Source organism: Scaptodrosophila lebanonensis, unplaced genomic scaffold (assembly GCF_003285725.1).
Source record: "Scaptodrosophila lebanonensis strain 11010-0011.00,11010-0021.00 unplaced genomic scaffold, SlebRS2 tig00000024-arrow-pilon, whole genome shotgun sequence".
NCBI classification, from domain to species: Eukaryota; Metazoa; Arthropoda; class Insecta; order Diptera; family Drosophilidae; genus Scaptodrosophila; species Scaptodrosophila lebanonensis.
Genome location: NW_022060538.1, coordinates 20332785 through 20360344, shown reverse-complemented (window position 1 = coordinate 20360344; position 27560 = coordinate 20332785). Strand labels below are relative to the sequence as shown.

At 40.0% G+C, this 27560-nt stretch overlaps 4 protein-coding genes across 8 annotated transcripts; 2 read left to right on the top strand and 2 right to left on the bottom strand.

Moving 5' to 3' along the window:
* Positions 1–7942: 7942 nt before the first annotated feature.
* Positions 7943–12322, bottom strand: LOC115621297 (biorientation of chromosomes in cell division protein 1-like 1). 3 transcript variants are annotated; one of them, XM_030514906.1, is made up of 5 exons: positions 12041–12322; positions 11211–11977; positions 8868–11150; positions 8701–8735; positions 8088–8196 (listed from the first exon to the last, which is right to left on the bottom strand). In XM_030514906.1, the coding sequence occupies exons 1-4, from the start codon at positions 12262–12264 to the stop codon at positions 8716–8718; spliced, it is 3294 nt and encodes a 1097-aa protein (XP_030370766.1). In that variant the 5' UTR covers positions 12265–12322; the 3' UTR covers positions 8088–8196; positions 8701–8715. The 3 variants fall into 3 exon arrangements, with proteins under 3 accessions (XP_030370764.1, XP_030370766.1, XP_030370765.1); XM_030514904.1 differs by lacking the exon at positions 8701–8735 and having other exon boundaries at positions 7943–8196; XM_030514905.1 differs by lacking the exon at positions 8088–8196 and having other exon boundaries at positions 8730–8804.
* Positions 12323–12679: 357 nt separating this feature from the next.
* LOC115621793 (probable histone-lysine N-methyltransferase Mes-4) lies at positions 12680–19532 on the top strand. Of its 2 annotated transcripts, XM_030515565.1 has the most exons (8): positions 12680–12776; positions 12842–13084; positions 13168–14695; positions 14814–16756; positions 16892–16906; positions 17405–18066; positions 18130–18255; positions 18536–19532. In XM_030515565.1, the coding sequence occupies exons 1-8, from the start codon at positions 12773–12775 to the stop codon at positions 18713–18715; spliced, it is 4701 nt and encodes a 1566-aa protein (XP_030371425.1). In that variant the 5' UTR covers positions 12680–12772; the 3' UTR covers positions 18716–19532. The 2 variants fall into 2 exon arrangements, with proteins under 2 accessions (XP_030371425.1, XP_030371426.1); XM_030515566.1 differs by lacking the exon at positions 16892–16906.
* Positions 19533–19722: 190 nt separating this feature from the next.
* Positions 19723–27556, bottom strand: LOC115621794 (glycerol-3-phosphate acyltransferase 1, mitochondrial). Of its 2 annotated transcripts, XM_030515567.1 has the most exons (8): positions 26792–27556; positions 23365–23479; positions 22579–22743; positions 21524–22515; positions 21158–21462; positions 20742–21100; positions 20375–20678; positions 19723–20307 (listed from the first exon to the last, which is right to left on the bottom strand). In XM_030515567.1, exons 1-8 carry the CDS (start codon positions 26902–26904, stop codon positions 20060–20062), a joined length of 2601 nt encoding a protein of 866 aa, XP_030371427.1. In that variant the 5' UTR covers positions 26905–27556; the 3' UTR covers positions 19723–20059. The 2 variants fall into 2 exon arrangements, with proteins under 2 accessions (XP_030371427.1, XP_030371428.1); XM_030515568.1 differs by lacking the exons at positions 23365–23479; positions 26792–27556 and adding an exon at positions 22879–23018.
* Positions 24247–25003, top strand: LOC115621795 (RING finger protein narya). Its single transcript, XM_030515569.1, has one exon. It carries the CDS (start codon positions 24247–24249, stop codon positions 24919–24921), a length of 675 nt encoding a protein of 224 aa, XP_030371429.1. The 3' UTR covers positions 24922–25003.
* Positions 27557–27560: the final 4 nt, after the last annotated feature.

Genomic DNA, 27560 nt, shown 5'->3' with positions numbered 1-27560 from the left:
TATACGCAGTGTAATGATTTTTCAATGCGAGAGGACGCCCGCCCGCCCTCCATTATGGCTGCTATTGCGGCTGCTCGTTGGGATTTTTCTCGTATCTATGACTGGGTTATGTTCTAACAATGTCATTGAAAGAAAATAATTTGCAATTTGTGGGCGGCGCGCGCAATGATTTAATTTAGTGTGTGGCTTAGTGACGTGGTCTAGGATATCGGTTGAAATGGAATTGCTTTGCGAATTCGCTTAATTTGCAACCCCGCACATTCGCATGCAAATTAAATGATAACAAACTGTAACAAATTGCTGAGAAATTTTCGTTCATTCCTACACAAATTTCACAGCAGTCAGTCACACAGCTGGCATTTCATTGCAGAAATATTTGAACACATTTCCCACTGAACACAAGAAAAGGGACCAAATACATATCTTAATTGCAGTGCCGGAAATGAAATTTCAAAACGACGAAGAAAAAAATTAGCGAACTTAAGCATTTTAATGCGTAGAAAGTTATATACCCTTTCAGATATTGTAAATTTTATTCTAATTTTTATAAATAAAATGGATTTTAAAGAGAATATAGTACTTAAACCCGTCACCCAAGTACAATTTAAAATTCATCATCAGAAAATAAAGTATTTCGTTCTAAAACCAGAACGAACCAGAAGTTATTTTTAAAATGTTTTCCATGATTTTCTATTTGTTAATATTGCCCTTTTCGGAATGATGAATATCAAACAATATTCATATACTAACAGTTCTCAGAATTATTGCCAAGCTTGTGCCTCGCTTATAAATTTGAGATTTAATTCATACTTAATTCAAATGAAGACAAGTGCGGACAGAAGAGCAAAACTTCGAGTTTAATGTTGTAGAATTAGTCATTCTCTTTTTTCATTGATGTCCCATCTAAAATGTTGGCTCATTTAATGATCAAGTTTAATTTAAATTCACACACGTTTATGCTTTCAAGTTCAAAAACACATAAAATAAAACACGATCCTCTGATAGAAGGAAGTAAATGAAATTTCGTAAAATCAAAAGGGTCGAAGAGAGGATGAATAACTCCAGTAGAGGTTTAGGCACTATCCGAATTGCCAATATAGATATTTTTGTAAATTTAAATCGACATGTGTATGTATAGGTTTGATTAAACAAAGCTTATTAATAGGGCAATATACACAAGTCTTTACAAAATATATTGTATATTTGTTTTTTTTTCCTACTCTACTTATACTTTGGCTTTATATCTTTGCGAGCAAAAAATTCACATTTTTTCAGGGCATGTTTGGTTGAATGTTCTGAAAAGAAACAACTTGTTGATAAATTAGATTTGACTAAAAATATAGAATATATTTCATCTACATTGTTGAGTTCCCTTTTATGAAAGTGTATAAATGACATTGCGAGTCTGCACAAAAATGACCAACGAAATCAAATGTCGCCATGTGGCAATGTTGAAGGAACGCAATTTTTATTTTTCATTTCCAGGAGCGGTCGCTAAAATCAGTTGAGTGTCTCATTTTTTGCTCACCACTGCAATTGTCATATCGAATTAGTAAAATGGCCAACGTTCTTTTATCATCTACGTATGTATATGTTTGTATGTGTGGGGGCAATCAAATTTAATTAAATGGGAAAGAAGAACCGACAAGTGAAAATTTAATTTGGCAAAAGTTTCAACTCCAACACATGGCGATGCGACGGGGTCTGAAACTTAAAGCCCAGCGTGAAACTCTTCGACTTGCTCGATTCCCACAGCATGTGATAACCGCGAAAAAGAGAGAGTGTGTTGGTGTGGGTTTGAAAACTAAAAGGCAGGAACAAACTTAAAGTCAACGCGGAGGGATGATGAAACAAAAGAGCTGACGAAATAAATTTCCTGTTATAATAAAGAGCCATACAAGCCTTTCGGACTGATGGCCGCTTTAAGCTGCGCGCATTCAATAAATAAATGGCAACACACACATACACACAACACCATGTTGTGCCAGACACAAAATTACGAGCAGCAAATAGAGCGAACGAACGTATTTTCAATGAGGCGACACAAAAAATAAACGACTATAACATACACAACTATCGGACTATCGGCTACAAGCCAAACCCAAAAAATTGATGCCCGGGTATTTTTTACATACATATGTAGATATATGTATGTATGTATAGTATGTACCTACTTACTATATATAGGCATACGAGGACGGTTCTAACAGTATTTATCTGAAACTACTTATCATGGAAACAAAGCCTTAAATGTGGTCAAAAATAAGTTCGTAACGGATATTTAAAGTCATTTCTGATAGAGCCCGAGTCTTACTCTGTACCGCTATCAAGAAACTATCTATACCACGAAATAATTCTGATATGTTGTTCTGCTGTACGACGGACTCAACCAATAATTATTTTATGCAGAAGGTGTTGTACATCCGGTGATGATAAATGCTGATAAAATGCTGGTTTATTGTTTTTTAACAGCGATAGGCATAGTTTGGAGTCCTTCAGGATGCAATTACAATATTTGAACAGTCAGGTAATTATAGTTGTTCACATTTTTTAACTTAATCTTTTTGAATAGACATTTTTATACCCTGTACCCGTAGGGTAAAAAGGGTATATTAGGTTTGTGCAAAGTATGTAACATACAAAAGGAAGCATCTCCGACCCCATAAAGTATATATATTCTTGATCAGCATGACGAGAGAAATCGATCTAGACATGTCCGTCCGCCTGTCCGTCCGTCTGGATGAACGCGAGGATCTCAGAAACTATAAAAGCTAGAATAACCAAAGTTGGCATCCAGATTCTCCTAGATCCGAGTAAGGACGAGTTTTTTTTTTTTTTTAATTTCCCAATGGTTCAGAAACTGGAGAACCGTTTTTTGCCCATAGAGTAAGCAACTATATGTTATAGCCCATTGTTTTTATTTGTCAACTGTAGGCTTAAAGCTGGCAGACACTAAATATCCCATTTGAATGTAGCAAAACCTTTAATTTCATACGACTGACTAGCTAGTCAGCTAAATTATATCACAATAGCATTGGGAGTTCGTGCAACATTTTTAAGTTCTTTAACTCATAAAAGCATACCAGACTGGAAAATTATGCACAAATGTTGAAATATATTTGTTATACTCATATTATGACGAATACTATATACCTAACGAGCACGCCTCGTATGTGCATATACATAGAGACATTTTTGTGCTGGTAAGACCTTCGTTTGTTTGGTCATTGTACCCGACTCCTTGCCCAATTTTAAGCTTTGGGACGCTGCACGGACGTACTCTAATGCGCGGTTATTATTATTGATGAAAGGGCAGACGATGAGGCCATACTCGGCCAGAGCAGCGCCCACACAAAAAAGAGTACATAGAGGCTCGTACATAGGAAAGCATAGACGTTTCTTTTACCCGCCTACTCGGTTTATGACGCCAGTGTCGGCCTATGCGCATAAATTATGGCATAAATATAAATGTGAAAGTGTCATACGCCATACTTTTTGTTGTTGTTGCTGCTGTTGGTTTTACTGCCTGTCGGCGCCATTGTCAGCATTTGGTGGCATGTTGTGCAAGCGCTTTAAAATCGAGTGCATGCGAGAAGTATACGACTATGCCCATTATAAATACATAGCCCACATCACAAACGGGTAAGTGCATGGCCATAAACGTTTGGGCCGTGCATGTGTGCAACAAAATGTTGCCAAATGACGCACATATAAGTAAGCATGGCACAGGCCATTATTATTGTCCACCGCGCACAGTCATTAATTTGGCCTACGTGGCTAATCACGCCTTTAGTCTTGTAGTCTTGTCTTATATCAGCATACGAGGCTATTCTCAACACCAAGGAAAAGCACCTCAATAGCTAAACAAAAATGTTGTGGAAAAATATCCCAAGAATTCTCCGAGCTCACCAATGAACCCCATAAAATAGTCATCACATCCTCATTGTGAGCTTTTTTAAGCTGGAAATATACCTCATTAAATACACTTTAACTCAGTGAATTGTGCGAAGCAATAAACTAAGCTTTCTTTTACAAAAAATGGAGTCGTTTCTTTTCCTTGATTTACTTAAAGGCTGTAAATACTTCTCAAAATACTAAACAAAAACAAGAGAGAACGCTACAGTCGAGCAAGCCCGACAGTGTAATACCCTGTACGCCGAAAGCAGCAAAAAGAGGAAGAAGAAGAGCGAACTTGTTGATGCAGTTTGAAGGGAGGATTGTACTGGAGAGAATTTGTTTCGCTAACTTTTCTCAGAATTGACAGAATTGAAAAAAAAATTTTAAACAACAGTAGATAATTATATATAAATTATGTGTGCAAAGTTTGGTTTAGGTAGCATTTGAAATGTGGACGCTATTGACGAAATTCTGTAGCGGGGGAAGGGGGGAAAATTCTAAAAAATGAAATAAACTCGTCCTTTCTCGGACCTAGGAGAATCTGGATGCCAACTTTGGTTATTCTAGCTTTTATAGTTTCTGATATCCTTGCGTTCATCCAGACGGACAGACGAACAGACGGACGGACATGTCTAGATCGATTTCTCTCGTCATGCTGATCAATAATATATATACTTTATGGGGTCGGAGATGCTTCCTTCTGCATGTTACATACTTTGCACAAACCTAATATACCCTTTTTACCCTACGGGTACAGGGTATAAAAAAAAAACAAAGGCTACACAAAATCTATAGTAATTAAATTTATTGTAGTTCGTATTGTCTTTGCTTCTTTCTTCGCCTAAGCTGCTCGTATATCATGCCAAACAAATACTACATATGTCTTTTTGTTCTATCAGTCTAGTCCTCATTTTTCTATCTGTTTTGAAAATTGTCTGCACACCAGGACGACACAACAACTTTTGATTGTCTTTCTACTTGATACTTTGAATTTAGATTTATTAACTGATTATGCCAATTCATTTAGTAAAAACGTTGAATATAGAAAAGGGTCATCAACTTATTTTTAGTTTTCTATAATGGCCATAATGAACCGACTCTCAAATTTTCTGTATTTTCGATCCTTCATAATTACATATTTTCAACTAAAAACGGGGCAAGTATTTTTGTCGATTGTGCTTCTATTTCCTTAAAAATGAATTATTCAAACAACATCCAGTCAGTTATAATTTGAGTGAATTGGTTGCTTTTTCGGAAAGGTGCTATACCTCTTAACTGTTTTTTATTTCTACGCTCCTTAGAGTGTAGTTTGAGATGATAGTGGAAAAGTTCTAGGTTTGTTTGCTTTAACAACACATTCAATTCGATGAAAAGTCATTTCCCTTTTGGCTTCGTTGCACAAAAACCATTTGAGTAATTAGATAAATCGCGCTTTGCTTTATGTTAGTCAATTCCAGTTAGTTTGCTAAGCAGCCATTGTGGCTGTTGCCCGATAAACATAAAACACACAATGCAGACAAAACTTAATCAAGTTTATGTTTTTAGTAAAATGCAACTCGTGCCTTTCTTTTTTCGCGTTTCTATCTTTTTTAATGCCATATAGTGGTGTAACTATAAAATGTTGCCACAAATGGAAATATTTCTCATCTAAGTATAAATTGGCTCCTGGATGGCTTATTCGGTTACAAGCCCTTGCCAACCAGCATGAGCTCCGTGAAAAGCGTTTGTTGTGTTTTTGTTTGCTGTTGACGCGCTGAAAAGTCATTAAGCGTTTATTGATCGACGACTTTGTCAAATTTTGATAATAATTCATGCTCGTGACCAGACATAAATTCATCATTATTTCTTCATCAACTGTTCTAGCAATTGGGCCATTGACAGTGGCCACTGGCCAGCATGCGTGACGTCAACAGATGCGGCAAATCAATTAAGTGGTACGAGGCAGGACAGAACAAATGGGAAGCCGAAAACAAACAACAGACGTTCTTGGCATATGATGGCACATGGCCGAACAGGCCGAGGGGCAACTATGGGATGGCTGGGGGCGGTCCGCTTCAATGGCTAAAGAAGGCAACATATTTGATTGAGCGGTAGATGCAAAGGAGCTTTAATTTCATCGCCACTGTATCTTTTTGTAAATGTAATATGACAATGTGTGCTTTTTTCAAAATACATATTACATCTGCAAAAGTTCTGCAGCGATTGAAATTTGAAAACCATGTTACATCCTTTCGTTAGGATTTAAAAAAATCAAAGCTATTTGCTAAATAGCTTAATATAAGAGTTCTTCTTCCTATTATTCATATTTACTATAAAAACTAGTTTTCTGGTTGGGCAGTAAGTGAGGGACATATCATTGGTTAAATTTGATAAAAGTTGAATTTATTTGCCTATACTATAAGTATATCTATTTACAAATTTGAAATGTAAATATTTGTTTGCTCAAGATATTAAATCTACGAAAAATCTACACTAATTGCTTTAACATTTTTAAGCGCTGGATATGTTTCGAGGAAACGCCCTTCAATCACTAATTTAATTTCAATCATTTATATATTATATTATATTTATATAGTATATATATTATTTATAATCGATCTAGACATGTTCGTCCGTCTGTCTGCCCGTCTGTCTGGATGAATGCGAGGATCTCAGAAACTATAAAAGCTAGAATAACCAAACTTGGTATCCAAATTCTCCTAGGTCCGAGGAAGGACGAGTTTATTTTATTTTTTGGAATTTTCCCCCCGCTACAGAATTTCGTCAATACCGTCCACATTTCAAAAGCTACATTAACCAAACCTTGCACACATAATTTATACATAATAGTCTACTTGTGTTTCAAATTCACCTAAATCGGTTAATTCTAAGAAAAGTTATTAGAGAAACAAATTTCCTACAAGTTCGCTCTTCTTCTTCCTCTTTTTGCTGCTGCTATGGGCGCATATAACTCAGTGACGGAAGCTTACCTAGGTACAGGGTATTACCCTGTCGGGCTTGCTCGACTGTAGCGTTCTCTGTTTTTCATATTAATTCTAAAAACGACTTTCCTCCTTTCTCATACAAAAGTACTAAGAAGTCGAAGGCTTTTTAAGCAAACTTGTAATATATTTAATACACACTTTTAACTCATCTAAATTATTTAGCTGATCTGTTTTGAATCGTACAGGGTATATAACATTTGCAAGGATATAATAATCAATCAATAATCATTGTCTTCCTAATGTAGCAGTCTCATTGAATGGTCAAAATACTGAGTATCCTTAATGCAAATATTCAAAAATCGTACAAAGAAGAAATTCTAAATACCTGCTAAAAATACACGTAATTTATGAAAATATATAATATTGTGTACTTTAAAGACATCATTAATTTTGTTTGCTAAAATAAAATATTTCCAAATAACTATTATTTAATGAGGTATTTCATTAAACAGTGGGGCTAATTAAAAAAGAGTAGCACTTAATCGTGCTTCAGTGTTTCCATTCAAGGAGATTTGATGCCTTGGAATTGCAAACTGTGACCTCTTTAAGCAGTTCCTTGCGTGACTTTTCACAGCCGACCCCCTGCCATTGACCTCGCCAATATCGTGGTCGTCTTTTGACTTTAATTTGCTTTGTGACATTGAACATTTTCGATGGAACGTCTTCGCTGCGAGGTGTTCACAGATTGATGAGTTTTGATAGATTGTCCCTTGATATTGCATTGTTGACCAGTCCAGAAGCATACCTTACTTCTGGCCATTTACACCTCGGACAAGTGGTAACGAGGCATCCAAAAAATGAAAAATTTGACAGAGAGCGAGGGGGCTGCTGGCGACAACATTTAGTCAATTTGTAAATGCCCTGAAATGAATTCAATTAATTAGCATGGCCATTTCTTTTCTGTTCTCCTTCATGGTGGCGCACGTGCTTTGGACAAGCACGTGGGTTCAGCCGCCACTTGACGTGACCTTTTCGCCATTTATTGTCGATGAAGAAGTCTTTGACATTTCGTCAACTTAACACTGCCGAAGCACAATAAAATAAGAAGCGAATGCAGGAACTTTTAGGCATTATTCATTTCTATATTTACGCTTTCCTTAGCTTACATGTTTGATAACATTTTGATTTATCAAGTGATTTAGCAGTAGTAGATATATGTGAGTGCTTAGAGCAAGCTAGTGGATTGAATCCAAGCCACGACGACGCGAACGTTGCGACAATACTGGACGGGGCTTGTAGAGATCATCATTGGTGTAGCGCTGCTGCTGGCAGAGCTTGCTCATCGCAGAGCCGCTCAAACGCTTCGACATTTCGTCTGTAAATTGCAGTATACGATTAATAAGAGTTATTGCAGTAAACTAATATCTTTCGATTAACATATTGTTAGTGTGTAAAAATAAATTAAGTAATAAAGCCGTGCTCCCGTTTCCGCAGAACTACCGAATATTGCGAATTCAGTGAAATAATTCAAGGCCAAATGTTATAAATTCGTAAATCGCTACGGTTTTCAGAAACGCGAATACAACTGATAACATTTATAATAAAGAAACATGCATAAAATTTAATTAATTCTGGGAACAATCCATTATCGTATGTCTATCCAACAAAATAATAATAATAATATGGACATGGATAACTGTAGTAAAATAGATACTATCTAAGCAAATTAGTAATAAATGAAACCAAAAGTGTAACCGAATAGTTTATCCGAATGTGTCTAATCGGTGCTACTCTATAATTGAGAATTGCAATGGAATTCATACATGGATGGATGTTTTTGTGTCCAGATGGATAAGATATGTGCAGGGCGCTTACTTACGCTACATTTAACACTTCAAACAGCTTTTAGCGGGACTTATGTACAGAGCGGCATGTGAAAAGAAGATGTGGATTGATGAAGGCATGTGGAATAAGGCGTTAGCTCTGCTTACAGTTAGTTACATCTATATACATATGTAATAAACATAATAGTTAATATTAACATACCATTGTCATGCTTGTCGAGTGCTTCATTTTCCTTGGAATTTACACTAGCTTCCGAAAACGTGGGTGAAGTCTTCGCTTCATCGCAACGCAAACGCTTTGCCGGATTGCTGTCCGAGTCCGTTTGGTTTGCCGTCATGCTGACGTTCTCGCTGCTAGTGCTACTGTTAGGACTGATATCATCAATATTTGTATTATCGATTGAGCTCCTTTTGGGGTAATCCTGACGATCACTACTTAAACGACGCTTGGACGTACTGCGACGCAACGTACGACTCTCTTTTGCTTCCGCCTGACCCAAGACATTTAAGACAATACGACGTTGCTCGATAGTACGTCTGATGAGTTCAAGGCGCTGCTTAAATTCATCAGCATTCTCCTCAAAGTAAGTCGTAATTTCTTCATCGCTTTTGTTTGCGATTTTTTGAAGCTCTCCCTCCTTCTGGGGTCCTCCAGGGTTGTCCTGCGCAGCTGGTGACTGTTCTGGATTGCATACAGTTTCTTTTGGCTCATCTACAGCACACTGTTCTGGATTACCTTCAGTTTCTTTCCGTCCATCTACAGCAGACTGTTCTTCCTTAGAAACAATATTCTCATGCACCCCGTGCGCAAGTGCCAGTTCTTGCGTCTTTGCTGAGATGTCCTCCCGCTCATTTACACACGTAACCTCCATTGTCTGATCCTGATCTTCTCCTTTTTTCGTCTGCTCTTCGGATTCTTGGGGCAGGATCGTTTTAAATTTGGTTCCATCTGCATTTCCTACTTTGACCTCAGATGCTTTGCGACCAATATCGATGAAGCTGTTTGGTGACTGCTTCAAAATATCACTGACTACAACAACACTACTGGTTAATGCAGTCTCAACTGTCGCTTTTTCTTCGTGCGCACCGTTTCTATTTGGCTCGTTCGTGTCGGATGTGATGCTACTGTTCACGGATTCATTTTTTTCTTTGGTTTTTAATGTGCCACTGGGTGATGATACGCTCGAGGCAGCACCAGGTGGCTTACCTTCATCATTTGAGTCACTACTTCGACGTTTCTGTATTTTTGACTTGAGCTCGTTGTGGTCATCTTGAATAGCTGCTGATTGGGTAGAGGATGTCGTTGATTTTTGGCGATCGCGATCACTTCTTTTGGAAGAAGACGAAGAACTATTATTATGACTGCGGCTATGGCTGTGACTCTTGCTATGACTTCGACTATCCGATCGCGATGACGATGACGTCGACTTGGGCTTTTTTGTTGATGAGCTTGATTCGTGTCGGGACGACGATGTCGATGTGGAACGCATTGCTGAAGAGGAATCGCGGGTACTTGAGCTGCGACAGGATGAAGTCAAAGAGCTTTTGTCATGTTTGGTGCTCTTATGTTTTGAGCTGGATGAAGAATGCTTCGAGCTGGAGCTTGAGGAATGTTTGCTGTGCGTTTTGTCTCGGCTACGGTCACGATCTCGTGAATTACTACGTTGCTTATCGTCGTTGTTATGACGTCGTTCCTTATCCCTATGCCTATATTTATCCTTATCCTTTTCCCTATCTCTGGAGTGCTTTTTATGGTGCGACGAGGTAGATGCAGACGAAGTCGTGGACTCAGTAGACTTAGAGACTTCATATTTAATTGCCGATGGTTCGTCGGAAACTAATATTAATTGTTTCTTCTTGTCGTTAACTTCATCTAATGAATTTCTGGAACTCTCGTCATTAACTGTCTCCTGTGCCAGCATTTTGACGCTCCCCTCCATCTTCAGCAGACTCTCTGAATGTTGGGATCCATCTGAATATGCGCCGCCGCCGCCGCCGTTCTCTATTTGAGAGTCGAATTTTGGTGATGCCAGCGGAAGTTCAACTTTAAGCGGTAAGAGCGGCGGCTCATTTGGAGGCGGCAAAGGAGGCGCTGGTGGCTGCTCCGCTTTGGGAGGTGATGGAGGTGGTTCAATTTTAGGAGGCGATGGCAATGGCTCAATTTTAAGCGGTGGATCAGTCTTAGGTGGCGATGGCGGCAACTCAATTTTGAGCGGTAGCGGCTCAACGTTCGGTGGCAAAGGTGGTGGATCACTTGTAGATGGAGGCTGCAGTGATTTATGCATCAAAAGGGGAGATTCAATTTTGGGCTGCAAATGCAGTGTATCAATATTAGGTGGTTCTGGATCGGGCTTGATAGCAGCATTATTGGCATCGTCAATGTTGGCTTTCACCTCAGACATTATGGCATCCTCAATAGAAAGTTCAAGTGCACCACTTCCATTTGTTGTCGCAATCTCTGACATTGAATTTTTGCGTTCGGTGCCTGTATTAAAACGTTATTTTGAAAATTTCAAATGAAATCTAATTTACTGCAAGAACTCACCCTCAAAAGTAATGGTGTCCTTCATGATATCAAAATGCAATTGCCGACCTGTCGAAACATCACCGCTGCTAGTATCGCTTGAATTTTCATTAAATTTCGGCATTTGCGCCTCCTCTGAAATGTTAGCAGCAATATTTGGAGTCAGCTCAATACTATTGCTCGTAGGCTGTTGGACGTCCACCGCCGATTCAGTTGACCCTATCGTCAAACGACTATCGCTGGACACTTGGGACAGCTGCGATGTTTGCGAGACGCCAGCGTCTCGCGAATCATTTACCAACTCTTTATTGGCTGAATCGGATGTATTGAAAGTGCCATTGATAATACCGTCCCTTATGCTTTCATTTGGTAAAGTTTTAGTTTCAGACAATGGTTCAAAAGAGGGCGACGTGTCATCCTCATAATGATGGTCATCCGGTTCAACGCCCGGCGGCAAATCATCATCTTTGCTATCGTCTTTTAGATCAGATTTTACAGTGGCTCGGTCCGAATCGGGACTAATCTGTTCCAAGTCTGTAGGTAGAAGACTAGCAGTGGTCTCCACTCTCAGCATGTTAGCACCGTTCAGATGACTTGCATATGGTGGCAGCGGCGGAGCGGGCAACAGAGGTGGACGCGGTGGCGGCACATGCGCTGGTAATGGCGGCGGTGCTATACCTAGGTACTTGTACGTTATGCTCTGTATCTTTGGCTCAAAAACTGTGGCCACCTTGGGATTTACCACCTGGTCAACTATATGGTCTACGCCCTTATCCAAAACATCCGCCCTGTAAATTTTATAAAATAACAAATAAGGACGTGTTGGTGTAATTAGCATACTTAAAACTTACTCAAGCAGATGTTTACGGAGTTTTTCACGCAACTGCACTTTATTTGTCTCTGTTGTCCACGTTTGTTTTGACAGAAATCCACGTACGGCCGTTTCAACACGGTTGCGTACATTTTGATATGCTGGCTTTGTGTCCACGTCCGCCAACGCGTCCTTGCGAAACTCATCGAAAACGCCTTGGGATTTTACCTCCTGGACAAGCGACTTCACAAAATCTGCGTCCATTTTCTCAATTTGGGAAAACTACGCACAAATGTTTATCAGTAGGCTATTGCTGGCACATGTACGACAGTGTTGAACAATGAACTATGAATGCCAGTGTTGGACAATGTATACCTTTTTCACCCTACGGTCCTTATTCACCATTGCTGTCTTTTATACTGTTTTACTCGCTACCATACAAAATATTGTTGCGAAATTGACATTTTAAATTTGAGGTACTGATGAACAAACAAAGACCATTACAAAGTCAGCATTTAACTCAAAAACTAAGAATTCGTGATGATATTCATCACTAAGGATTATTTGAAATTCGTAAACCTTCGGGCATGCTAATCCGAAAATCATCGATATGGTCTTCTTACTCGTGACAAGTCAGTAGATACTTAAACACGCGCTCATATCTACCGTTGAATAAAATTGGCGCACACAAGCGTTGTATATGCATACAGTTATTTTGGCTTGGTTGTTTTTACTGTACGCTAATTTCGTGAAAGAAATTGGCAGATAAAGAATGGGTATGCAGTTTAATTCGATTAAACAAGGTCGAATGCAGAGTTCTAATAAAGCAATTGCAATCTAGCTGCAGATTCAATGGATGGCGATAACACGGCGACGGGCAGTGCCGACGCTAAAGCGACAGACTCTGCCTCGGCGACATCGAAAAAACGTTTCCAAGAAACTATGTTGAAGAAACAATTAACTGTGAAGCAAGCGGACTCAGCCACAGATAGTGAAAACTATACTGAAAACGATTTAAATACATCATCGGACTGGCTGTCTGCGACAGCGACTCCAACACCCACTCCTAGTCATCGCTCCAGCTGTAAGTATTATTTTGCTTATAAAGCAGTTTGAAATGGGGGCTGTGCTAATTTGGTTTGTGTGCGTGTGTGTTCACATTTCTAGTGAAGCGCGATTTGATGCTATTGAAGTCAGCGCTGAGTCCCAAGTATTGGGATATATCGGACTCAGACGATACAACGCGCTCGACGCGTCGTCGTAATCATTTGACTTTGAACAGCAGCTCTGAGGTGCACATTAAGGACAACCAACGCAAAACACCGACGCGAACTGTGCCAACAGTACAACTCTATCCAAACTCAACAAGCTTCATTAGTCCAATAGACAAATTGCTCATAAAAAATGGCGCTAGTTCACCTAATAGTACGGGCTTTGAGGCAGATGCAGAGGAGGCTGCAACACAGCCCCAGCGCAGGCAAATAAAACGTAAGCAAAAACGTGTTTCAAAATCAAAAGTGCCGACTGCAGATCTAGCGAAAGCAGTAGAAAAAGTGAAGTCACCTGAACAAGTAAAAGAAAATTCGCAAGATAATACGAAAGCAGAGTCACCGAAGACGAAAGCCCAGAAAACTGAAACAGCGAGTGGTGTTGAACCGCTACCAATCATCAATGAGGCTGACAAAAAAAGAGGAACTGAAGACGACTCTGTTATAGATAAACATGAGGAGACAATGCCAAGCACCATAAGCGATAGTGGTATGCAGGATATACCAAAGGAATATAACGCAACGGATACAATTGAAGCCACATCAAGTGAGCTCGTTGAGCAGCCGCCAGAAGAACATTCACTGCCACCAAATGGCTCCCAGGTGGAGTTGGAATGCACACAACTCTCTGACCCGATGACCCACGTCCAAGTCAACGCAAAACGTGAACGAAGCTCTACAAACGACAGTGGGGTACAGGATACACCAAAAGAGGATATGGAAGTGGAAATGATTAACCCCAGTGCAGAGGAGCATGCACAACAAACGGCCAGGAATCAAGTATTATCAGAGAACGAATCCCAAGTGGATATTTTGTTCACACAACCGGCAAAGACATCAACCGAGGTTAAATTCAACTCGAAAGATGCTTCCAAATCCCCTTCAGAATCTTTGGAGAGCTCAAGAGTTATCATAACAGAGACAGAAAACTCTATAAAGTCACCCTCTTCTATTAGCATTGACAGTGCCAAAGGTTCATCCATTATCAACGACTCCAGCTGGCCAACCTATCAAGTCGGCGACCTATATTGGGGTAGACTTTTTAGCTTCTGCTATTGGCCTTGTATGGTATGTCCAGACCCGACAGGTCAAATCGTGGGCAACATGCCAACCCACTCTATACGCAAGTCGTTGGATAATACACCCTTGCCGATACAAGTCCATGTTCGGTTCTTTGCTGACAACGCTCGTCGAAATTGGATTAAGCAGGAGAACCTACTGGCCTTTGCTGGTCTTAAGGCGTACGAAGCCCTGCGCGAAGAAGTGCGCATTAAATATGGCATGAAGAACAGCAAATATCGCCAAATGGTACCAAAAATGTCCAAGCTAGCCACCTGGCACAAGGCCCTTGAGGAAGCCAAAATGGTGGACGCAGTACCCTATGCGGAACGACTGGAAAAATTTTATCAAATCTACGAGAGTAGCATGTAAGTATCCAGATAATGCTTATACTTTGTTAAATGTAATTGTTATTTGGTATGCATTATAAACTATAACATTTTTATTTAATATATCTTCTATTCCTACTAATTTCTCGTTTAACAGTACGACCAACAAGCAAAAACGAAAGCGCACCAATTCCATGCTTCCAGACACGGCACTCTCTACATCCGATGTGGGCAGTAGTTTATATGACTCCACAGACAATCTCTATGCCAAGCCCTTGCTGCTCACAACCGTGAAACGCGAACGTTCGGAATCTCCATACAGCCCTGCATTCTCCCCGGTGAAGACTAACCATCAACCCAAGCGACGCAAACTGATTGAAGTTGCCGATGTTCCTGCATCAGCTGGGACTGAGAACCTTCCTGTGACACCGCCATCAACGGATCCACATAATGACCTAAACTGGTCTGGTTCTGGAAATCTAAATAATGCCGAAAAAATCGAGTTCCAGCAGCTCTTTGAGGCTGTTAAAGACTATGTTATGGTGCACAAACAGGATGATAAAGTGGAGAAATGTGTGCTAGCCGTGGTGCGTAACATTTGGTCCCTGAAGCAGTTGCAATTGCGAGAGCGGGAACGAGATACCGCCAACGATCAAGAGACTGCAGTGGAATCAGCTGTGGAAACGGATGCAGAGCTTCTTGAACGTGCCGTGGAATCACGGGCATCGGCTGTGGAGTCACTAGAAAGCGCTTCACTGGATCTATCGCAAGTGGTTGGCAGCAAACGTCTGTCACAACGACTGAAAACATTGAAGGCACGCCGCAGCAACACGCCAATTATTCCGCCTAGAAACGCAATCACGCCCCTTCCAAGAGAAAGAGCAATCTCGGAGCAGCCTAAAGTAAAGAAGGTAATGAACCGGCCCATTGATGAGGTCATTGAGGATATAATGCGGCTGGATCGTAAATCGTTATTCAAAGGAGTCAGTCGGGAACCAGTGTGCAAATATTGCTATGAGCCGGGAGGGAATTTGAAGCGCTGTGCGCGCAACTGCAATAATTGGTTACATGACGAATGTCTCGACAGGCACAAAGCCGGTCCCACCTTTAAGATAAATAAAAAAGGAGTGGCTGTTAAGCCGCTGACCAAAGATGAGGCTCTCTCAAATGCTAGTACGCCCCTAAATTCAGCTTCACCCATTTCGGACGTGGAGCTACATGTGACGGCCGAAGCGGAATCCCAGACGCCCATAGTGTGTCATGAGTGTGAAACAAATGCCCCTGATCCGTGTTGCATTTGCCATCAAGTCTTGGCAGTGCCCACCACACCGCCAACATCACCGATCAAGGCAACTAACAATGATGATGAGCCGACCACTTCGGCAGCCGCTTTTGCTAAAGGAATGCTAGAGGATCCACACAAACTTCTCGCTTGTAACCACCCCATGTGCAACAGGAAATTTCATCCAAGTTGTTGCAAATATTGGCCACAAGCGAGTATTACCAAGAACAATATACGCTGTCCAATGCATGTATGCCACACCTGCGTCTCGGATGATCCTCAGGGAAAGTATCAACAGCTTAGCCATACCAAGCTCGCAAAGTGCGTCAAATGCCCCGCCACGTATCACATTGACGGCCTCTGTATTCCGGCCGGCTCACGCATTCTAACCATGACGCACATCATCTGCCCCCGTCACTACACTGCCAAAGGTGATAAAAATCTAAATGTGTTATGGTGCTACATATGCGTGAAGGGCGGCGAATTGCTCTGTTGTGAGACTTGCCCCATTGCCGTACATGCTCGCTGCCGTAATATTCCCATTAAGCCACACGAAAGCTACATCTGTGAGGAGTGCGAGAGTGGACGACTGCCCCTCTATGGTGAGATCGTCTGGGCTAAGTTCAATTATTTCCGCTGGTGGCCAGCTATCATTCTGCCACCCAGCGAGATACCAAGCAACATCTTAAAGAAGGCCCATGGACCCAACGATTTTGTAGTGCGCTTCTTCGGCACACATGACCATGGTTGGATCTCGAGGCGACGTGTTTATCTTTACATTGAGGGCGACGAAGGCGATAGCTCCAAGACCAAGTCTCGTAAGTGAACGAATCTGTTTTGCACACCATTTTAATTCCCATGTGTAACATCTTGTATTATTTTTTTATCCCTCATTTCTGTCTTCCCTTTCTCTACCACCTCTAAATTTCACTAATCCAAATTAAAATAATTAGGAAAACGGCTTAATTGTAAGTGAAACTACTATCTATTGCATTCAATAATGTCAGGCAATCCCAAGTTGTTATTACTAAATGTACATTTCTTATGGCTGACACCTAAACTAGAGGCCCTAATTCCAAAGACCCATAAATCATGTTCAATCCTAATTATCTTTTTTGTGCTGCCAGTTTGTCCATTCCCGACTTTTACTTCTCTTTTCTGCAAATAAGAATAATTAGAAAAGTGGAGTATAAGTTTGTTTAGTTCATTCAGTAATATATTTTATATATTGTAGATAATGTCAAATTTCGCAAATTCTAAAACCGATCAAATACATTTATTAAAATTATATAAATATATAATAATAAACATATTGCTAGGTATGATCCCATTTTGAGATTCCTTAAAATAATATTTGCGTACATTTGCACTTACCACCCGCTCGGTTAATGACCTGACTGTTCAACTCTCCTTCCCTACACTTTTCTTAACCCACTAACGCACTTCCCTACCAAAATTCCTTTCAGACTTGGATGCCGCTTATGCAGTTGGAGTCGTTGAGGCTTCGCGGTTTATGAAGATCATTAAGGCTCATCGACAGGAACAGGCAGTTAGCCATATGGCCTCCTCTAAAATGCACCCGCCGCACTATGTCAGAATCAAGGCAAACAAACCGGTGCCGCCGGTTCGATTCGTCTACAACGAGGAGGATGTGAGCGTCTGCGAATGTAAACCAGACCAGGAAAATCCATGTGGTCCTGAGTCGGGTTGTCTAAATCGAATGCTCTATCACGAATGTAATCCAGAATTCTGCCCAGCAGGCAATCGTTGTGAAAATCGCATGTTTGAGACACGTAAGTCTCCTCGATTCGATGTGGTCTACATGAATCAGCGGGGCTTCGGCCTAGTCTGTCGCGAACCCATTGCTGAGGGCTCCTTTGTTGTGGAGTATGTTGGCGAGGTCATCAATCGTGCAGAGTTCCGCCAGCGTCTGGAACAGAAGAGTCGGAATCGAGATGAAAATTACTATTTTTTGGGTGTCGAGCCCGATTTCATTATTGATGCTGGTCCGAAAGGAAATTTGGCCCGTTTTATGAATCACTCGTGTGAGCCTAATTGCGAGACCCAAAAATGGAACGTCAACTCGATCAATCGAGTGGGTTTGTTTGCAATTAAGGATATTCCAGCGGTATATAATGGATTTAAAAATCAATCTGGACAAATACTAATATTCTTTTTTTTTGTTTGACAGGACACCGAACTGACTTTTAATTATTTGTGGGATGATCTTATGAATGGTAGCAAAAAGGCGTGCTTTTGTGGCGCCGAGAGATGTTCAGGAAACATTGGGGGTAAACTTAAGGACGAGCCAACAAAGGTAAGCTTGAGTTTTTTGTAGATCACTCAACAAACTTCAACGTCTACCTATATTCTATCGTATCTCAAATTAAAATGAGAATGGTGGTTGTTGACCTCGCCTCTTCACAAACAGTATTTCAATAGTCCCCATTCCATTACTTACCGCTTACAGATATTGAATAGCGATCCCATATATATTTTAGGATTTTCAACCATATTATAGGGGTTAGCTCATAAAACCACTGTTATTTGAATAAATCATCGGGATTTAGCTAACAAAACATTGATTTCTCCTTTAGGAAATTAACGGACAACAAAGCAACAACAAGGTTATCTCGAAACTGAAACCGTTGAAACGATTGCAAAACGGCAAAGCAAGTTCACTCCGGATACGGGTCAAAGGAACCAAGAAAATTGCTGGAAAAAAACCAAAAGCAAAGCATATAAATGCGGATGATGAGGACGGCACGATAACTTAAACCTTGTTTGATTTATAAATTATGTTGTAAAGCAGCGGTAGGCACGTAGTGGCTCCCAGTGGTCTTTCCGTTATGTTTTAGAAAGTAGTCTGACAAACAGATAAATTGCCGATCACGAGCGAGCTTACAAAATACATGCAGTGCGTGTGTCGTTGCTGGATTTGCAGCTCGCGCTGACGGCGCCTTGTGCCCTGATCATTTTTTAAAAAAAGTGTTATAAGGAACAATATCCAATTTTAAAATAGTCTTTGCTTAGGTGCGAGCCAATTTTTCCCAGAACTTATGTGTTTGAAGATGCATTTTCGCAAATAACACATACATATATGTATATTGAAAATGCATATCGAAATAATTTAAGTGACACAAACTTGTCAGATATATTTCGAATTTCCATAAATAAGTGGAGAAAAAATTTGACTTTTAAAAATTAATAAATAACTGCAATTAAATGTACTCAATCATTTAAACTCTACTAATGGATTTCGTGCCCACCGCTGTTTTAAAATCAAATTATTCGCTTTAGTTATGCAGCCCACCTGCCAACTTTATTATTTTACTTTGCACTCCAACTCTCCTGCGAGAGAGCATTATCTTCCATCTTTTTATACCCTGTACCCGTAGTCGACTCTCCTCCTCCCTGAAATAAAAAAAACTCGTGTATTATTTCACCCCTCCCCTTCTATAGAATTTCGTCAAAACAGTCCATATATCTGACATTGAAATTGCAAAAAATTAATTATAATCGGGCTTATACTGGCACAATCCAGTATCTCCTTTAAAAAATTTTAAACGAAAATTCAACAAATGTTATTTTTTGAAAACTTTATGATACTCTGAGTTATAGAGATTTTACAAATGCTCCCCCAATTATTTATATTTTAGATAATGTTTTAAATGGTTTGTATTCATATATTCCATGATTAATCATAATGTAAGTAGTGTAATATAATGTTTTAATTTACAATGTTTAAATGAATCACTATATTGCGAATAAAAAATATTTTTGGTTACATTTTTTAACTTTAATCTCAAATCAGTTCAGTATTTCGTTGGTTTGGTTTAAACATTATGTTTTCTTGTTGGCGTGTTCATTTTTACGGCTTTCATAGCTACACACATAGAAAAATATAAAAAATTATTTCTTTTTTACCTCTGGATTAGAAGCACTTTGGCATACACTAAAACTAGACCATAATGTGTAACTTAGGCGTAAAAGTATGCACTTTAAACTTATTTGTTTGATATACATTATATAACGCTTCAGTGTTATATATAACGAAAAAAGTGCACAAAATAAAACAATATATATATATAGTATATATGTAGTAATAAAAGAGGAGACTATTAAGGTGACGCGATCACCGCACTGCCCTGTAGTTTCGTTGTTCCTTTAGACTGGAAGTAACCCGTGTTGAACTTTGGCACAACAGCTTCTATTTTCTTTATAATTGTGTTCAGCGACTCCCGAGACATTTCGTATAGCGTATTCAACGAGATCAAACGCATCCCGCGTTGGTTGCATACCTCAATCACAGACCACTTTTCGAGTAATTTCAAGCAGTTGCGCACAGAGTCGGTGGAAATGCTTTCAGCTACAAACAAATTTCATAAAATTGCTTGTTAAATCTTTTGAAATACCTTGCTTTAGTACTAACTTACCATAAGCACAACTGCCGCGCTTGACCTTGTTGGACAGATCGTTAATGACAAAACTAATAAACTCCGACTCCAGCATGGAATTGCGATCTAATATTTTTAGCGCTTGTGCTACAGCACTATATGTACAAGCAAATGGTGCGAGTATTTCGCAAATATAACGTTGCTGGTCCAAAGTATCACTGGCTAGGAAACAGTCTGCTCTCTCATCGTCCCTTATATTCACATAATCATCATCGTCACAATCAAGATAGTAGGCTACGGACCGTGCTAAGCGACGACACTCCATACTATCTACCCCATTATCCTGGTATTACGAACCAATATTAGTTGTATTTGTAGTGAATGACTAACTACGATGATTTCTTACCTCATTTGACGCCGTGTTCATGTAACCGCTTATGACGAGATCATCCAAATGCTTGTGTAACAAATCCTCCAATTCTTGGGTCGGTTTGTTTAATATGAATTCATAGCGATAGACCTGACAGTTCTCAATAGCTGTGTCGATCAGTTTTTTGGTCGATACACCCGGTGTTGCCTTATCACATTGCCTGTTTTCTCCACGGTCGGACAACAACGCATGAAACGTTGTTAGCAGGATCGATCTCAACGCAAAGTGTGGCGTCAGCATATTGGAGTAATAAGCTAGCTCAATGAAACTTTCCACTGTGGGTACTGCGCGTATAAAGATCCGTCCATTTTCGTCCCGGGTGCGTGATATCAACCCTACGAAACACCAATTGAGTTGTGTTTTGCATAAGCAGAACTGGGGTTGGCACCTACCTGAGCCCAACAAATCGCATGCATAGGCGATAATGTGCAACGATTCACCAGAAAAGCCCATATCCTTACAGCCGGCAAGCGAATTGCGCAGGTCATCGAGACCAGCAGCAATTTGTCGCTCTTCGGCACCATTTCTATAACGCGTGAGAAGCAAAAACGCCAAAGCATTTGTCGACATGACGGACGTGGCAGCAGCACAATCGAATACTACCTGACGCGAGATACTCTCGATGAGATTCCGATGTTCTTCGCATACAACATCAGTGCCATAGAGCGATGACGTTGATTGATTATGCTGCAAAGTTCTGTAGAAGGACAGCAAGACAATTAGGAAAGGTTTGGTTTGCTGATAGTCGGTTCGCTTACCTGGAGGCTGGTTTGTAGATCTTTGCGCTACCGTCTTTGGCAATTTTGTTGTAAGAGTTTACCAATTCGCGGATAGAGTATGGTTCGTTGAAGTCGATGCGCATCAGCCCATAATTTGAATTCAAAGCTTTCCATATTCCCGATATAGCTTTTGTAAAGGATTCGGGTATTTTCTTTTCGCCCTTTTGCTCGCGCACAAAATTACCATCGACCAGGCGCTCATAATTTACTGACACAGGCACCAGCAACGCATCCGGAATGCTGCCATCCATAAATGCGTTTACAATGACTGACAAAATTCCACCTTTAGGCATACACGGTTTACCGGTTCGTGTGCGTCCGCCCTCGATAAAGAACTCCACATTGTGTCCCTGTTTCAAAGCGTGCGTCAAATATAAATGCAAGGCGGCGCGATATAGTACATCCTTTTTGCCCTCGACGGGATCAATCTTGCGCTTGATAAAGAACGCACCCAGACCACGCAGCAACGAACCAAAAATAGGTATCTGCAAGTTATTGCCGGCAGCTACCAATGGACTTCGTATATCATTATTCGTCAATATGAAGGTAACCATAATATAGTCCAAATGGCTACGATGTAAGGGCACAAATATTAGCGGCGTACCCGGCGAACTTTCCGAGACGGATTTGAGCATTTCAATTTGCTTAGTGTGCGTAACGACACCGGACAAGAAGCAAGGCAACAGTTTGTACAACAACCACGAAGTGACAGCCAACAGAATGTTGTTTAAAGTCGAACCCATCTCCTTCAGTATGCTGATAGCACGCATTTCCTGACCGCGCAATATATTCTGATATGATATGCCCTCCTGTGCATCTTCGGTATTATTAAAATTATCCTGATCGCCGCTGATGCTACGCGATAGCAAACGATGACCGTTTTTGGCATAACGTTGCTCGCGGAGTGCCTGTTCGGCAGCTTGTTTGATTGCATATTTTAGAACTGAGTCGTTGTGCACAATTTCGGTGACCTGCAGTTTAATGATAATTTGATATTATTATAGTACCTCGCTGAATTAACAGTGCGAGCTTACCTGACGATAGTCAAATTTCTCGCTGCGCACAACCTGAGCGAAATATGGAAACAAAACACCCCAGTCAAAAATACTCTTGTAGGGCTTACAACCGGAATGTGGTGTGAGTTGTAGCATATTTTGTGTACCGACGCCATGTGCCAGAGAGGTTTGTGGTTTTGCATCCTAAAATGAGAACAACAACAAATTGATTAGAAACAACAATTTCGCAAACTTATGATGCAATGATATTCCTGAGGCATGCTGCAAACATTTATGTAAGTAATGTGTGTTGTATAAAGTATATAGGTATGTGTGTACCTCAAACCATCCGCGAGCATGAAACACATCCAGCGTCATTTTTATAACGAGATTCAACTATGTCTACTGTTTTCGTTTGCTCGAAATATTCAAATTCAAGCCATTTCCTTGAGAGAAGCGCCCGGCTTCCTTCCACAAGCTACAAGCGATAGCGATAACTCTTGTCTAGAATTTTTAGCTTGTAAAAGCACACTTAGAAGTATTCGTGTATCGATTTCAATTAACAGAAGGCGCGCAGGTAGTGGCAACGCTGTGATAAATCAACGGAAATTGATGCAAGCCTTGCATCTGAATTATTACTGAATGAATGAATGGCTCTGCTTATCAATAAAGGCACACCAGCACGCGCGTCATTAATTGCCATACATATAACTCTACATATGTATGTATATTTATAAACAAAAATTCCTATAAACATACACATTTATTTTATGAGTGCTAAGGTTAATGGGTGAACATGCGAACTGATAAGAAACAAAAACTTACGTTTGATGAGCGTAGCGTGACCAGCAAATCGTTGCTAATGCTGTTGAACTTTACAAGCGACGAACGATAGCTCAAATTTAAATTAGGAAATAAACTGGCAATGATAGCGGGTGCTCTGTAAAACAAAGGAAAAATTAATATGTGCAAAACAGTACACACAATGGTTTGAGTACGGATGAGTGTGCCTACATGGCGTCCAGTCCAATGTCTTAATTTGTTAAAGCGGGGTTCGATTTCGTTTGTATTAAATGTATAATCAAGTATAAAAAATTTGCAGTATTTAAAATAGCCACCAGTGGAAAACTGTTAAGCAAACGAAAAACTTAACCACAATTCAAAAGAGATTGATTAAGTTCTGCTTTCCTTAAATCCTCCATAATCGAATAACCATAAAACAGCAACAACTAATACTAATAATGTTATGCCTGAACCAATTACAATTACAAATCAGTTACGCATAATAAATTTTTACGGGGCCAAATAAAATCGAAAAAAAAACATTTTCCTTTTTATATGTATGTATGTACATACATACATAACAACATAAACTCAATGGGGCTGTAGTCCAACCTAAATTGTATTTGTACTAAGTTCAATACCCCCTGCAAATACTCAAGTAGGCGTTGATAACTACAAATATAAACGTACGATTGCCATAAAACATTAGACGGCATCTGTTCTTTGGGCCAACTCTAAACAAATATCATTCATACTGACCGTTCCATGTACAGACGCTAGTGTGTGGAACAGTGCTGCCACAATGTAATAAGTAAAAGTCCTACCGTCTCCCAGCCACCAGTATCAACCCATTAGTCGTTTTAATTATAATATTTTTTTTCGCTAGAACGCATTAACGTTGGACTAAAAAAATTTAGTTTCCCCATGTTGCCTTTGTATTGCAACAAATGCCTTAAAAGGCGCACTGCTGATCCCGCAACACCATTTCACCTATCGCGTTGTTATCACATTGTTTGCAGCGTTTGCCTTAATGGAGGCCCAGCTGGCGAAAAGCAATGCCCGGTTTGTGATCGCCGGTTCGAAGGAGTTGTTCTTACCCGTAACATGCCCAGCAATATTTCCCACTATTTCGAGGATCCGCGCAAGTACCTGGAACTCTACAGGAAGATCAGCAAGTTTCAAAGCGAACAAAACAAATACTATATGAAGGTGGTCGATTCGAAAATGCAACGTTTGCCGGATCTTTTACTGACGTTAAACGGCTACATAAAACTTGAGACACAGTTGCGTCAACAGTTGGCCAATGAGAACAACCGCATTGGGGAGTTACGCAAATATATTGCCTTCTACCAGCGGGGCAATGGAGGCCCACTTCATAATACAAGTTTCTGTTCCAGTATTAAAGCTTTATCTAAGCGAGCGATACGACCCCGAACACCGTCAATGAACTCCACTATGACAGACACTGGTCAAAACAGTAGCTTTGGTGCTGTCGTGGACCCCAAATATACACAAGCCAGAACGTCTACACCTGTGTCGCATAAAAAAAAGAAAATAATAGTGGCTAAGCGCCGCCATAACACAGATTTTGATATTTAAACTATTAACATGACTAGTATAATTGGAACCCCATAGTAACCATTTAGGGAAAACAATTTTTGTTAATGTTATTTTAGTCTTAAGCGTTATATTTGATCAAAAGTATACATTATCATATTTTTGAACTGCTTACAGAAATTGGTTGTTTAGTTTATTATTAAACTTTACTACATTTATGAATGTTTATGAATAATTGGTAAATACCTCATCCCTACTATCAATAAACTGAGATTATCTCAAGTTGTGGAAAATTTTGTTTTGAATTATCACAATCGCCGATTGAGCCATTTTTGCTTTATTTGTAATATACATATGTACATATATGTAGCTAAGTATGTATTGGCTTGCAAATGTGCGTTTATTTGTTTGTTTGGCGTGGTGTTTCAAAAACAAAGTTTTAAGTATATTCCAGATTTGTTTGCCGCATCAGAAAGAGACAAAAAGGTTCGCATTACAATGAATACTACTTAAAGAGTAATCCGAAATCAACATGCAACATATAAATATACAAAAATGAGCTTTGCACCCCCAAGCGATTAATTTAACACGCTAATATGCGCAGATAAGTTTATGGCCTGATTAAGATGTCCGTAAAAAGGCCGTAAATATTTTAAATGCAATAAGATAATTAGCCGCTAATTTTATAACTTACTAATTTCGCTTTATAATCTACAAAGGGGTAAGTTTTTTTTATAATTACGATAATTGTTGCCAAGAATACAAATCGTGTGAAAAAGTACAATAGCAGGAGACTCTTTTATCGTTGCTATAGCCGACGCTTATACACCCTGCGCAAGCGGGATCAAAAAGAAGTGAAAGGTTCCACAAAGTACTATATAAATGCGTTTTTGTCAGTATTAGGAGGAGTACCAATATAGCATTAAAAGTCTGTGCAAAATGCATTCAACTCATTAATCTGTTAATTAGGTTTCTGTTTTTATACATTGTACGCAAAGGGTAAAAGGGTATACTAGTCATTTTGCAGGAAAGGCTGAAACTAATACCGTATGTAAAGGTATGGTTTGCTAGAAGGATTGTAGAACGGGAGACTTTCCGATCAACGTAGATACATACTGTGTATATAAGCAACTGTTCCTATGACATAGAGTCAACTATTCTGATTTCTTCCAGGCTTTACAAATTTTAACTTGGCAAATTGAATGAAACTGATGAACAGCTATTCTAAGAGGGTATTATACACTGAGCAATCGAACAATCTACATATATACATATTTACTCGTTTAGTAGATGTGTGGCGCTCTTATCGCTGCCATGACTGCCAATTCTAATACTTACTAGTGCAAGTGGAAGTGAAACGAAGGCATAGTTCAGAATAACGTGAAAATGCAACAATGCAGCAAACGACCTTGACATGCACCACCATGACAACGCCGCCACCCACAACGCAGAGATTAGGGAGCTACATTCTCGACTTTGAATGGAGCCTATTTAACATTCGGACTTAATTAGCATGCACAACAACGAAGACGCAAAAGGTTAGACTTAAATGCGGGAAACGCTGAGCGTGAATCAGGGCCTTCGATGGTAAGCAGCCACCTGCACGACAATATCAACAACCATATTACTACCAAAAACGACGACTGATTGTGTGTCATGAATTTCAAATTTAAACATCGCGCTTACAGCATCTAAAAATAGCGGCAATTGTTGTCTGTCTGTGTGAGTGTGAGTGCGTTACTTTAATTGAACTTGGGGCACCGGTGTTTGACACATGCCACATGATTTACTTGGCTTCGTTCATCCCAAGCATCCACACCTCTGCACATGTAATTGTATGTACATACATACATACATACATATGTATGTGTTTAAGTGTATATGTATGCAGATGATTGCTCACTCCACTCACCTCGTTTTCGCGAAAATGTAATAGACAATAAGTGCGACTGATGCAATTTCGATGCCTCCAAGCAAGGAAATCTCAGCCGCGGCCTGAGCAAAGTTCAAAACCGTTGATATCATTGTTGTGGCTGCATGCACTTTTCCCGTCTCCCGTCGGAGTCGGCTCCCTCTGTCCCTTCCCCGGCCCACTTATGTAAGTGATGAACGGAAATGCGTGCAAGTTTCGCGTTTGCCCTTCACCTTTCCAACGAAGTTGCCGCCGACCAAGATACTGTTCTGCGTCGTGGTTTTTATTGTTGTTCTTGTACCGCAATCGTTGCGGGAAAAACACTGCGCATGGAGAGCGGTCCAATGCGAGCGTCTCTGTGTGTTTACGTCCGATTGTTGTTGCTGTAGTTATTACGCCGACTGTGTTTTTGTATATGCTTTGCTTTATATATTCGTATATGTACGACGTCGCCGTGTCGCGACCCGCTGAATACAGAATATCGTATGATTCTGCGCGATTTGCTTTATTCGCAGTTGAATTGATACGCGCTAATGATGCCGCTGATGCCGCACACAAAGTAAATAAAAACAGGACGGGCACTAAACACGAAAAATTACTAGATTTGTTTTTATTATGTTAGCACGTTTGACGTTTTGTAGGTTTTTACTCTCAACTTGTGTGTGGTTGTGTTTAAATATATGTATGTATGCTCGTCCTTTCTTTAATAGCGCTCTTCTCTCCGCCCATTTGAATTATCAGCGATGAACACAACCGCGCGACTCGAGCT